Raw genomic sequence first — 14128 nt, forward strand, 5'->3', positions numbered from 1 at the left:
ATCATTGATAATCATTGAGTTTAATTACATGTGCAGAATTAGCGAGCCTCTCTAATATTTCCAGAACAGAATAGCTGTAAAAGTACGAGCATGTTTTTGTTTATCCATAACAATATTAACAGGAATATTTTAAATAGATGTACACTCTATAAAGCATGTAAACTTCTTTGTGGAATAAAGTCTTAACCAGTATAATTAACCAGTATAGCTGTGAAATCATCACTTGATAGTGCTCAGGTTGGTGAATGTATGCTTGCACGGGAATTCTTACGTGCAAATCGTCTTGTCCTTTCGAGTTGTCTTCACCTTTGAAGAATTAATTGTAGGCAATTCTTGTGATGTTTATCAATATTTCTAAGAACAATGGCATGTAAAATGAGGGCACGTACCATTCATGTTAATCACATATTAGGACTACTACTAGAACAACGCTAAATAGTTCTGACATTTTCAGACTGACAGCCTAGAGAGTCTTGGTGGGTAATTAATGTAAACACAGTCAGTTATGTTTTTATTAAATTTAAACAGGCAGGACAAAACATTTAGACATGGTTAAAAGATGGGATATGTGCATTAAGCCTTGTAGTGTAGCATTAGATTTTATTGTGCTTTTACTCCAGAAGTAAATTAAAGCAATAAGCTACAAGAAGCAGTGTGTTAATATGTTATCATGGCTTTTTGCTTTTATAAAATAATGGCAACAGCAATATGATAAAATACACCAATATTTATTTGTTTATGATTGTCAAGCAATGTGGCAACTTGGCTAATTAATATAGAAACCGTCACAAGTGTGCATTTATCAGACTTTTTGGGGTGACAATGACTTCATCTAATCATATTTTTGAGACGGAACTATTTAATAATGATACTTTTATATTTTGCTGTTGTTATTTTATCTTTTGCTAGATCTATCACTATCAGAACTTTTTGGTCCTTTCTGAAAGGTCAACATCAATGTGTCATTAAATTAAAAATGGAAATGGTTGATAGATAATGTGGGGTTAATGATCTGTGTGCCATGATGCAGGGGTAAAGGCCGGACTCAAGCGGACGTACACCATCGTCACACAAGAGCAGTTGGAGATCATCAACATGCCTCAGTGGAGACCTCTGCTCTATGCTGTAGCCTTCCTTCATACCACAGTCCAGGTCAGGACAGCTGCTTTACCACATCAGTGCTCTGTCACAGATGCTTTAAATGCCCATAGCATTAGATGATTTTAAGAGTGAGTCATGTACAAAAGCAATTCCGTGTTTTCCAGATATATGCCTGTAGAACTGTTTATTATTGCATTAGAATTCAATTACAATATAAACATTTGTCAGAAGTAAATGGATTACTGTACATTTTATAATTGGGCTAAATTTTAAATAATTGAACATACATTAATTATACATAAACAGTCAGGGGAAATCATTAGATAAATATTTTTGCTAAGTAGAGAATAGACGTCCCAATAGCAACTGGCACTTTTGTTTAGATAGTTACTTTCTTGAAAAAAAAAAAAAAAAAAAGTATACAATTATATTAATTAGGTATTTATAATATATTTTACAAATCATTTTATTGAATATTTGATTTTATAATCACATATTAAAATTATAATAAAAATTGTAATGTGCTAGTTCTGTTCAGAGCTATGTAGAATGTATTTTTTACTTACTGTTATATCTCAAAAGGAGAGACGCAAATTTGGTCCACTTGGTTGGAACATTCCCTATGAGTTTAACCAGGCTGATTTCACTGCCAGCATCCAGTTTGTACAAAACCACCTGGATGATGTGGATGTCAAGAGAGGCGTGAACTGGAGCTGCCTGCGATACATGCTGGGAGAGGTACAGCATGGGCTCTTCACTGACCATGTTTACATGCACTTACTGTAAGAAAACGGTTTATTCCAGGGTTTTTGCAGAAAGTGGCGGTCTGAAATGTCATGTAAACAAGAACGCCAAGGGAATAAAAGAAAGCAATTTAACACACCCAGGTTTCTCCCGGAGAACTGGGCTTTTGTGGCCATGTAAACCCATTAGCAGCGTTCTTACAGGTCTTTGAAGAGTGCGTGGCACAGACCGAATAACTAACGTCAAAGGATGGATCAACAAGTCAACACAGCAGAAAGAATTCCACATTTCTGGGAGTACAGTGGGAAAAGGGAAAAGCACATATACAGTTGTGCTCAAAAGTTTGGAGAATTGGTAATATAGGTACCATTTTTAAAGAAAACATGAGTGAGCAGGCAAAACACATTTCTTTTATTTCTTATGGGATTCATATTCAACTGTAGGTTATAACAGAATGGCACAATCATAAAACAAAACATGGCAACAAAGAAAAAATGAAATTACCCCTGTTCAAAAGTCCCCTTTAGCATCAATGACAGCATGCAGTCTTTGGTAATAGTTGTCTATGAGGCCCCAAATTCTTGCAGGTGGTATAGCTGCCCATTCGTCTTGGCAAATTGCTTCCAGGTCATGCAAAGTCTTTGGTCATCTTGCATGAACCTCAAGTTTGAGATCTCCCCAGAGTGGCTCAATGATATTAAGGTCAGGAGACTGTGATGGCCACTCCAGAACCTTCACCTTTTTCTGCTGTAACCACTTTAGGGTCAACTTGGCCTTGTGCTTAGGGTCATTGTCGTGCTGGAAAGTCCATGAGCGTCCCATACGCAGCTTTCGTGCAGAAGAATGCAAATTGTCTGCCAGTATTTTCTGATAACATGCTGCATTCATCTTGCCATCAATTTTCACAAGATTCCCCATGCCTTTAGAGCTCACACCCCCCCAAAACATCAGTGAGCCACCACCATGCTTCACAGTGGGGATGGTATTCTTTTCACTATAGGCCTTGTTGACCCCTCTCCAAACATAGCGCTTATGGTTGTGACCATAAAGCTCTATTTTGGTCTCGTCACTCCAAATTACTGTGTGCCAGAAGCTGTGAGGCATGTCAAGGTGTTGTCGGGCTATCGTAACCAGGCTTTTGTGGCATTGGCGCAGTAAAGTCTTCTTTCTGGCAACTCGACCATGCAGCTCATTTTTTTCAAGTATCGTCGTATTGTGCTCCTTGAAACAACCACACCGTCTTTTTCCAGGGCAGCCTGTATTTCTCCTGAGGTTACCTGTGGGTTTTTCTTTGTATCCCGAACAATTCTTCTGGCAGTTGTGGCTGAAATCTTTCTTAGTCTACCTAACCTTGGCTTGGTATCAAGATCCCTGAATTTTCCACTTCTTAATAAGTGATTTAACAGTGCTGACTGGCATATTGAAGGCTTTGAATATCTTTTTATATCCTTTTCTATCTTTATAAAGTTCCATTACCTTGTTATGCAGGCCTTTTGACAGTTCTTTTCTGCTCCCCATGGCTCAGTATCTAGCCTGCTCAGTGCATCCAAGTGAGAGCTAACAAACTCATTGACTATTTATACACAGACACTAATTGCAATTTAATAAGCCACATGTGTGGGAAATTAACCTTTAATTGCCATTTAAACCTGTGTGTGTCACCTTGTGTGTCTGTAACAAGGCCAAACATTCAAGGGTATGTAAACTTTTGATCAGGGCCATTTGGGTGATTTCTGTTATCATTATGATTTAAAAAGGAGCCAAACAACTATGTGATAATAAATGGCTTCATATGATCACTATCCTTAAATAAAAGACTTAAGACAGTTTTTTTGCATGATCAGTCATATTTTCAAAATCAATGCCAAAATTTCACCATTTTTGCCAGGGTATGCAAACTTTTGAGCACAACTGTACTATAAAATATACCCATTCATACACACCTATTTAAAATATAGACTACTGTTCCTTACATTCGCATATACTGTATTCCTTCAAGTATATTGGGGAATATTGTTTTATGTAAGAGGGAAACCCCACTATTGAAGCACAATTCTGCTGCAGCTTGTGATGGAAAGTTAAGGAAACAAACATAGCAACAATTCTGGAATATCTGGAAATAAAGCGAAGCAACAGAGAATAAAATAGCAAAGTCTTCCTCAGATTCCTTGTTTGTTATTTATAAGTGTCGCAGGGAAAATACATTGCTGTGGAGAAAACTGCTTTCTGACCGAGTCACATGTATACAGGAGTAAAGAGAAAACAATGCCGATTTTGAGTCTTAAGTAGCTCTCTTGCAATAAACGGCTTTCAGGTGCCCATGTAAATGAGTTCACTGTTTTTACCACTTTAGAGTAATGCCACCCCAATACCCCATAAATGTACATTGACACAATATTAATTTGCTCCACTTGGTTCAACCCAGTATTTGCAATAAAAATGTCTATGAGTTGATGAAAATAATTAAATATTTTTTCTGCCAATGTTTGTCTTTTAGGTGCAGTATGGTGGACGTGTTACGGATGACATGGACAAACGGCTTCTCAATACATTTGCTCGGATCTGGTTCAGTGAGAACATGTTTGGGGAGAAATTCTGCTTCTACAAAGGATATACCATACCAAAGGCCAAGATGCTACAGGATTACCATGCACATATTGATGCTCTGCCATTGGTTGACACACCCGAGGTGCTACAATTATTTTTAAGACATGTCTATGTAGTATATGTATATTCTGTTTTACATTTAACTTCAGTAACAAAATTCTGACTACCAACAGATAAAGTAGTAGAACAACCAAAAGTAAATGAAATTAAGTTACCATCATCCTTAAAGATTTCTGTGTTGTAGTACCAAGTGCTGTAGCTAATTATCAGATGACATCACCTTTCATGTCAGTCTTTTGTTAACAGAATATCTAAATGAACCAAGATCAAACAAGCCAGTAGATCAGTTGAGCAATTGTTTCTAATTAAATCTAACAGGTATTTGGCCTCCATTCCAATGCTGACATCACTTACCAGACAAACATGGCTAACGAAACCCTGTGCACCATACTCAACATCCAACCAAAAGACAGCGGCAGTGGGGAGGGAGAGACCAGGGAGGCATCTGTTCAGCGACTGGCCAGTGAGATGCTGGAAAAGCTTCCTGCTGACTATGTGCCTCATGAGGTGAAAATGGCATCAGGGTCACCTGCAACATTATGATGCCACTTCATTTTTATTGGTGTAAAGCTCAAACCACATCTCAGAGATGAAAATAATCATAGTGATTCATAATGCAGTGTTTAAACCAGGCCTTATCATGGCATTCAAATTCAAATGTGTTTGTGTAGTGCTTTTCACAAATTCGCTGAGTTAGGCAGCATTTTAAGACATGCACCCGATGCCTAGGCTGTTCCAAATGGTAGAAAGCACAATAATGTTTCCTCCTTAGAAACGTTTTTGCCCCAATTATAAGGCTGTATCACATGTGTCCTTCATAAAGGCGATCCCAGAAAAAATCCATCCAAGATGACAGACGAAGCAAGTAAAATTTTGAAAATAAATACTTACATTTCATTCAATACTGAAAATTATTGATAAAAAAATTGTTCAGTCTAATTAAAAAGACTATAGCGTTGTTTGCTTAGCAACATACTAATGTCAAACCCTATAGGAATCAATTGAGAGTCTCGTGTGTGGAGTGACTTTGCAGAGCGTTCCAAATCAGTCACTTATGAGGTTCCATCTTGGTTCGGAGGCTGCCTTACTGTAGAAGGCAGCTTCCTATGTAAGCAGTAGACAGCGCCTCTCGCTATGTTCTGGAACAGACCTATTGTTTCATAGCAGCAGTATCTTGGTATAATAGTATTATATAATCTTATTTAAATGTGCATAGACCATCATATTAATGATCTTAACCTTTCAAATGACTATATGTAGGTGAAGAGTTATCTTCAACAAATGGGTGCATTCCAGCCCATGACTATATTTCTCCGTCAAGAGATTGACAGGATGCAGCGAGTCATTGGCCGTGTGCGCAATACCCTCATGGACCTAAAACTCGCCATCGATGGTGAGTGTTAGAAATTTTCACCCACATTTCAGAAAGGCAGTGTTAACACTGCTATTTGTATTGTAACACAACAATTTCATATTCCTAAGGGACAATCATCATGTCCGAGGATCTCCGCAATGCTCTTGACAGCATCTATGATGCTCGAGTTCCAGATACCTGGCAGAGGATATCGTGGGAATCAGCTACTTTGGGGTTTTGGTTTACTGAACTGCTCGAGAGGAACCAGCAATTCCACAACTGGGTGTTTAATGGTCGACCTCATCTGTTTTGGCTCACAGGGTTTTTCAATCCACAGGTGGGTCAATATGACTGTCAACTCAAAAGAAAAAATTACAGGGGACCTGGGTAGCTCAGCGAGTATTGACGCTGACTACCACCCCTGGAGTCGCGAGTTCGAATCCAGGGTGTGCTGAGTGACTCCAGCCAGGTCTCCTAAGCAACCAAATTGGCCCAGCTGCTAGGGAGGGTAAAGTCACATGGGGTAACCTCCTCGTGGTCACGATTAAGTGGTTCTCACTCTCAGTGGGGCGCGTGGCAAGTTGTGCGTGGATCTCGGAGAGTAGCATGAGCCTCCACATGCTGTGAGTCTCCGCAGTGTCATGCACAGCGAGCCACGTGATAAGATGCGTGGATCGACTGTCTCAGAAGCGGAGGCAACTGAGACTTGTCCTCTGCCACCCAGATTGAGGTGAGTAACCGTGCCACCATGAGGACCTAGTAAGTAGTAGGAATTGGGCATTCCAAAATCGGGGAGAAAAGGGGATAAAATTAAATAAATAAAAAATTACACAAATTAACAATTTAGAGAAACAGATTCAGATTCTTAATCTTTTGTTGAACTGATTTGCCTTACACATTTTAAGACTTTGGCTTTTACTATGTTTCATTTTACACTTCCATCACATGCAAATTATCACTCACCAGTCATACTGATTCAGTTTCTGTCTTTTGATTTAAGGGATTCTTAACAGCGATGCGTCAAGAGACCACCCGAATGAATCTGTCTAAAGGCTGGGCTTTAGACACCGTCATCCTTGTCAATGATGTCACAAAAATGTTGAGGGAAGATGTCACAGGCCCCCCGCCAGCAGATGTTGGCGGAGTCTACATCTACGGCCTCTATCTGGATGGTGCAGGTTGGGACAAGCGAAATGCAAAAATAACAGAAGCACCTTCAAAGGTATAATGCGGGAGTATATTATATATTGCAAAGGAAATACCCTACATGGACAAAGGTGTGTGGACCCCCACTTCTAATTAACAGGCTCTAAATTCTGATTAGACAAGCCACATTAGAAGCCGTTGTAAACTGACCATAAACCTACACCTGTGAGTGCACATTTTGTTTGAATGCATGCATATAATGTATTAAGTTGCTACTTTGCATGGCAATCGCAAATTCCTACAGGATAGGATTCGGTTAGGATAATGAACTATATTGCTTGCTTGAAGAAGTTTATTTTGAATATGTCCATGATCAATTTAACTGTTTATTGAACATCAGAGACTTTTATCAACAGTAAGCCACTCGAGATGTGTATTACAATGATTTTACGATTGGTAATGGGAGTTCTTACCCACAGCGCAAAGTGGAAACAGCCTTCCATAGCTTATTGAATTTTTTAATGCCCATGAATTTGAAATTAAATGTTCAACAAGCACATATAGCTATGGTGTTCAGGTGTCCACATACTTTTATCCATGTAAGGTACTGTATACTAAATATATATACTAAATGCTAAATTGGAATTTAACAAATTTGTTTCGGAGCTAGCCAAAATAGGCTTTGAAAGTATGCAACAACAATATCCAGATCAGTCTTAAATGGATTAATCTTCTGAACACAAAGCCAACTAATCAATCATGTATGACTGTTATCTTTTTATTTACAAACATTATATATTTATAACCTTGTTGGTAGGTTCTCTTCACACCGTTGCCAGTTGTGCATGTTTATGCAGTTAGCAGTGCGACCACAGAAACCAAGAAGCCACAGCCCTTCAGTCTGTATTACTGTCCCGTCTACAAGAAACCCAGACGAACTGACCTCACGTTCATCTTCTCCCTAACGCTCAGAACAAGCCTGAATCCTGACCACTGGGCACTGAGGGGAGTGGCTTTGCTTTGCGACTGCAAATAAAAGATGCTGAATACAGAGCTGATTAGACATAACATTTTTGTTTAGTTTAAAAAATAGAAAAACTTAAAAAGCTATATGACTCTATAAAAATTGGTTAGCTAAAATGTTCGAAAATATTAAGACATTGTTTTTAACATAGTAGTTTATAACAGTACCAAACCAGTTTTATTTATTAATTCAAAAATAAAAAGAAAGACATTGCAAAGATTACCCAAAAGTTTTTTTGTGTAAAATTACCTAAGATAACTTATGTAAAAAAAAAAAAAAAAAACTGAATAAAATATACAACCTCCGTAGTCACTTTAATGAATCTTAAGAATCTAACAAATATCTTTTATGAATTTAGTCTATATAACTGTACTAAAATATGAATAAAATGAGAGCAAAATTAATGCACAAACATGCAAGAAATATTTCTCCTCATGGTGGTCATACATTTTGCATAATTACTTTTGCAGTGCATTGTTATTGATTGATGCTTTATTGGAAATGAAGTGCTGCACAGCATCAAGATCCTTAAAGCACATCTTGATTGCAAAGCTCTTTAATTATTATCAATGAAAAAACATAATCATTAGAATAACTTGCTAGAATAATTGCTTAAGGAACATTTTGATGCTAAAACTTTATGAATTTCAAATTCATCTAATTCTCAAACTATATGCATTTTATTATTATTATTATTTTTTTTTTCAGAGACTTCAGAAACCAGCTGATTTAGTTAATATGTTTATTTAAAAATCCTACAACTGAATAGTGATGTTAGATCACCAAGGTTAGACTGCAAAAGTTGATTTTTTTTTTTTTTATGGTTGACACGTTTTATAGCACAGAAAGGCACAGAGAATGTTTACAAATGGTTTGCTTGCACAGTAAATGCATTATAATCTAAAGAAAACAGCTACAAGATCTAAATTTAAAATTAAATTCTAAAATCATTTATTGTTGTATATAATTTCAAAACCATTTAGAATATATTAGACGTTCTCCAGAAACAAATCCATAATTTACTTGTTTTCCCCAAAGCATATAGATGGTGGGATAGATTAGATGGAAATTCAGCTATTTTTGGAAATTTAGTTTGCTTTCTAAATGTATCAATGTAGGCTTTACAAATCTTACATTGAAATAAGCTGAATTTATATATATAAACCATACCCTGCTCATCTTAGTACACTAGTTGAACATTCACAACCCTTGCATCTTTCAGAGTGCATGGTAGATGTAAACAAGAAAATCCTAAAAACAAAACAAACAAAAAATAATGATCTTAACAGATATTGTGTGTAACTTCCTTGATTCATACATTCAGTTGTTGTAAGCACAATCCACTCAAAATCAAGACTGGCCCAATCTTATCACCTTCAAGTTCTTTAATTCCATATTCAAATCATATTTGTACAATAGTCTTTTCCAAATGTGACTCAAATCTGCCAAGGTTCCCTTAGTTAGTCAAACTTGCAACTCAAGAAAGCTGCTTCATATCATACATTGGCACTTCCGATTCCTCGCCTTTTCCTTCGTCTGCACCTTCTTGTTTCTCTGTTGGCTCTGTATAGGCCACATCAGGGTTGGCCCTGCGACCCTTTGGTGGTGGGACAGGAGCCGTTCCCTCTGTGGTCCCCTCTGCTCCTTCTTGACCTTCAGCCACCGTCCTCTCCTTCTTCAGGTTCAGCTTGGCCGGCACGGTTTTGGTGATGGTTTCCTTAAAACGTTCACCAGATTGTTTCAGGCGTTCCCCAGACAGGCGGATTTTCTCACGACGCTCAGCCGTTACTATACGCTCACCCAGCTTGTTGACCTTGGTTCCCAGGTTCTCCTTGGTCCTGGTCATGTTCTCTCTTGAAAAGGTTTGCTTCAGGCTCTCGAAGCGTTTCAGGCCGGTTTTTTTCAGCCTGGCGGCAGTGGAGGAGTCGGCCTCCTCGACAACCATGTATTCCTCATCGGAGTCAGGGAGTGGGGCCTCCGGTGCATCAGGGTCTACGGGGGCATCTCCACCCATTGCTCCCTTTGGAGATCTTTTAGGGGCAGCTACAGCTGGGACCTCATTATCTCCCTGTGGGAGGAGAATAAATTTAACTTTAATTGACCGTGCGTAGATCATCTAAGACCTTTAATCAAATGGTTTCAAGCTACTTGAAAGAGAAAACATGTACATATCAAACAGCCCCACCCCAGTAGTGATTTTGCATTTGTAAAATGTATTTGTAATGGTGAATCAGTAGTGTACAGTATTAGTCAATATAATTTGATTGTAGTGTGATGTTTATAATAATGTGATCAAAATAAAGCAGGTCTGTTCTGAAATAACGATGTGAAATGCAGATAAACAAAAACTAACCATATAATCATGCATAATTAGGATAGCAAAATACATAGACATATAAAAAATATCTTGTTGTTGATGTTAAAGGCCTTATGTCCAATCAAACTTTGCAGTATTTTGGCACAAATTAATCTGTTTATTTGTAGAATCATGCAAAATTAGGCAGAGACCATCATGGACAAGTCGCATGACATGGTCTCATTCTTGAAACCATGAGCAAATCTATGCAATGCATATAAAAATACGTTAAATACAGGTTACATTTCTTACTGTACTGGGTCGTCACTTGATTAACAAATGTTAATTCTGAAGTCTGAAGCAAATCCACTTGAGAACCATTGTCTTAGGCCACGTCCACACTAATACGTTTTCGATTTCTCAACGTCATCCTTTTTCAAAGTATGTGCTACTGGATAGTGTTTTTGAAACACTCTGTTTTCGGTGGAGGAAAGCGCTATTCTAGTGTGAATGCAAGGTGTAAACTTACCGAAATTAATGATTTTTTAAAACAAATGTATTAATGTGGAAATGGCTTTAGAGAAGCTTATTATTGCACATGACTCACATAATGTGATTTTAAAGACACAAGCATAACATACGTGTATAATTTTGATAACAGAGTATTATTCACTTCTATCACAGGCCAGTATATACCGACTTACTCAGAGTTAATGACTTGAAACTTATATAGAGTTAGTGAATCAAGTTGCATGGCTCACTGTGGATCATGGACTAAAGCCAGTTAAGGTTGACCTACACTTTGCTTGTCCACACTTCCACAACATCTGATAATTTGTAGCAGTACCGTACACTAACAAAATGTTTTCAAGAAGAAAAAGACTATTGATATCAACCGGGCAGATTGAGATTGGTCATGGTTTAAAGACAGCAGCTTTTTTAACCATCACTCAGTCAGACACGATAGTACTATATTAGGACATGAAGCTTCACCACGTTAGCTCTCAGAATAACCCTGAACAAATCTGTCAGCTGTTGCATGCTCACAGTACAGCCAGACAAGAGACGATCAATCCCAGTGCACAGTAATTAAAAAAACATTACATTTGCATTATTTGAGAAAGATTATACGAAAAGAGTTCATTTGGGAAAGAGGATAACCCATTTGTCTCCAAGATTTTCTCTAGCTTGAACAGATGAGCATGATTTCCACTTTTTATTGCCTTTTTTACTTATTGATGAGTGCTTTTGCATTTGCACCCTGTGGGCTCTATTGAAGTGATTTGATTTCTTGAATTATACAGTATATGCATCAGTATGTCCCAGTATACACCATGCCAAATAATTCTCAAGCTAGATATCTGACCTTGTTTCCAATTTTAACAAAGTAAAATTGGTGTGTGATATCCACTGTTGGATAAGTAACTCAAACAAAGTAATTCACTACAAATTACTAACTACTTCTTTAAAATTTTTAATCAGATTACATTGCTGACAACTTCTTCGAAAAAGTAATCACACATTACTAAATATGTAATAACACAATACTAATTACTTTACATTTAGGTTACTAACTTTTCACAGAAATGTTTGTTTTTCCGCTCATCAATTTCAAAATAATGTCTATATATCCTCCTTGTTTGTTGTCATGTACCCTTCAGCTGTCACAGAAATGCAAACAGATGTACAAATGATAATATGAATACACATTTTAAATGTATTATACATACTGTTATTTTTTAAATATATGTAATCCAAGTAATGTACTTAAAATTAATTACCTTAAATGAAAGTCAGTAACTGCACTACTTTTTGACTTGAAAAGTAATTAGATTATAATAACTAATTACACTGTAATCACATTACACCCAACACTGCTGATTTCATAATTTCTGTATGGCTTCACTTGATGTTGAGTATTTGCTAATTTCATTTCAGAAAGCTAACCTCATTTTAATCAACAGCTTAAAATATTGTCTATTCAGTTTATCCTGGATTAGTCTCTAAAACTCTTAAAATGGCTGGATATCAATGCCTTTCTATGAATTTATGGATCAAATTGCATGGTCTATCAGCTTGTTTCTCTAAACGTCCTTCCACATATCAGATAAAAAATAAGGCAGACAACGTAATCCTCTATCCAAGTACCAGTCTCAGTGGGGACTGGCAGTACATTCTCGCTGTGTTGCTTTTGGCTGTAGGCCATGTACTTACTTACGTTAGCGTGATGTCTGACTGTGGTGAATCTTGCTTTATATCTTGTGTCTTGAAGTAATCAGGCTATCACTGATGACCTCTCTCATTCAAATTGAAATGTAGTAGGGCAGGCTGAATGTCAAACATAATGTGCAGTTCGGATCATAAGCAATTAAACTGGCCCAATTTCAAATCAATCTTTGTCACCTAAATGTTACTGAATTTAAGATACTTTTCAAGTCCAACTGGCAGACCCCATATTAAACACAAAGTATGAATTTTCTTCATCAAGAGGCAAACAAGCATAACCTTTTTGCAACTTTTTACCAGAGAACATCTAGTCTTACCTGGTAGATGACTACACGGAACTTGTTCTTGTTCAGCAGCTCAACTTGGGTCTCCTCTACCTTCTTGACACGAATGTTCTGCTTCTCCACACGGACACGGACGTCCTTGACATGGCAGCTGACCTTGCGTGTTTTCTCCAGAAGTTTCTCCACAATGCTACTTGTAACTGTGTGCTCCTTTGTCAACTTCACGACGTCCACCTGGATGGTCTTCACAGTGCTCTCCAGCTCCAACTGTCTCTCCTCCATGCGTTGCTGGCACGCCTGAACATTGTCTATGATCCCAGACACCCTCTCCAGCAGAGAGAAGATGTTCAGGGCACTGGGCTCATCTGCCGCACCTGCAAGTCCGAGTTTATCAGTCATGCTTTTCCTTGTGAGGACACTAAACTAAAACTGCCAAACGTCTCAGAGGGGGGTGTTGGGTTATGGGGTGGGACGGGTTGGGACGCTGGATCATGGAGCCGTGGTAGGTCCTGGAAGACACTTGAATGAGATGGACTCTCCTTCTGACTGGAGTGCCTTCACGTTCTGGGTTGAAGAATATAGAAGCTCCACCCTTCCTGTATATAGGGAACACAAGGTTCAAAGGGCAGACAGACAGTGAGAGATTGAAAAAAAGGGTCGAGGGATTGGAAGGGGGGCACCGAACCAGCTTGCCATGAATTTAGTGTTATAAATATCCACTGTAAGGTGACACGTTGTAATTTTTAGAAGACGTGTGTGTGTGCAGCTGAGATAATGGAAACCCCCTTCTTTATCAACTGTATAACCATTTATTTTTAAAGAATGAAGATGAGTACTAAGCATCTTCAAACAAATATTGATGACAGATTTGTTTAAACTAAGTTTTACCACCAATGACCTTCTAATCTCCCAACTCCCGACCAAAATGTTTCAGCTCTACCTTGCCAACATGATCACACAGGAACACAACATTGGCAGCCTGACATTGGCCCTATTCTGTTGAGTTAGACATGTGGCATTTTCTATCACTCATTTTTGCATCAATTCATATGTTTACCTTTTTCTGTGGCGCAAGCAATCTCCAAGACGTGTTCTTTGGAAACCAGCAATCGCATCCACATAATCAATGATGAGCTTCGAGTTTGCATTTTCTCTCTAACATTACATTTTTACTCCATTGACGGTTGGGTTTAGGGTTGGGATTTGGGTTATGGTGTATGGTTAATAAAATATGCATTCCTGTTGTCTGTATTACATAATTTACAACTTACTCTGTGGACATTTTA

The 14128-nt window shown here is 37.9% G+C and overlaps 2 protein-coding genes across 2 annotated transcripts in view; one reads left to right on the forward strand and one right to left on the reverse strand.

The window, feature by feature from the left end:
- Positions 1-8650, forward strand: part of dnah5l (dynein, axonemal, heavy chain 5 like) — a 94134-nt gene extending 85484 nt beyond the window's left edge. The window contains exons 71-78 of the mRNA XM_051682203.1: positions 1031-1152; positions 1684-1839; positions 4343-4534; positions 4831-5019; positions 5773-5905; positions 5995-6203; positions 6867-7088; positions 7830-8650. Of these exons, the coding sequence (XP_051538163.1) occupies positions 1031-1152; positions 1684-1839; positions 4343-4534; positions 4831-5019; positions 5773-5905; positions 5995-6203; positions 6867-7088; positions 7830-8048 (1442 nt within the window). The 3' untranslated portion in view covers positions 8049-8650. The remainder of the gene's footprint in view (positions 1-1030; positions 1153-1683; positions 1840-4342; positions 4535-4830; positions 5020-5772; positions 5906-5994; positions 6204-6866; positions 7089-7829) is intronic.
- A 118-nt stretch (positions 8651-8768) lies between these two features.
- On the reverse strand, positions 8769-13355 carry LOC127432170 (caveolae-associated protein 4a-like). The gene is made up of 2 exons (XM_051683026.1): positions 12876-13355; positions 8769-10104 (listed from the first exon to the last, which is right to left on the reverse strand). The coding sequence occupies exons 1-2, from the start codon at positions 13239-13241 to the stop codon at positions 9514-9516; spliced, it is 957 nt and encodes a 318-aa protein (XP_051538986.1). The 5' UTR covers positions 13242-13355; the 3' UTR covers positions 8769-9513.
- Positions 13356-14128: the final 773 nt, after the last annotated feature.

Source organism: Myxocyprinus asiaticus, chromosome 41, assembly GCF_019703515.2.
Source record: "Myxocyprinus asiaticus isolate MX2 ecotype Aquarium Trade chromosome 41, UBuf_Myxa_2, whole genome shotgun sequence".
Taxonomy (NCBI): domain Eukaryota; kingdom Metazoa; phylum Chordata; class Actinopteri; order Cypriniformes; family Catostomidae; genus Myxocyprinus; species Myxocyprinus asiaticus.

Excerpts from the sequence above, each read along its gene's own strand:
- LOC127432170 (XM_051683026.1), bottom strand. The coding sequence starts at position 13,241 with ATGACTGATAAACTCGGACTTGCAGGTGCGGCAGATGAGCCCAGTGCC. Across the intron at positions 10,105-12,875 it reads TCCGTGTAGTCATCTACCAG|GGAGATAATGAGGTCCCAGC; the intron begins GTAAGACTAGAT and ends CTCCTCCCACAG.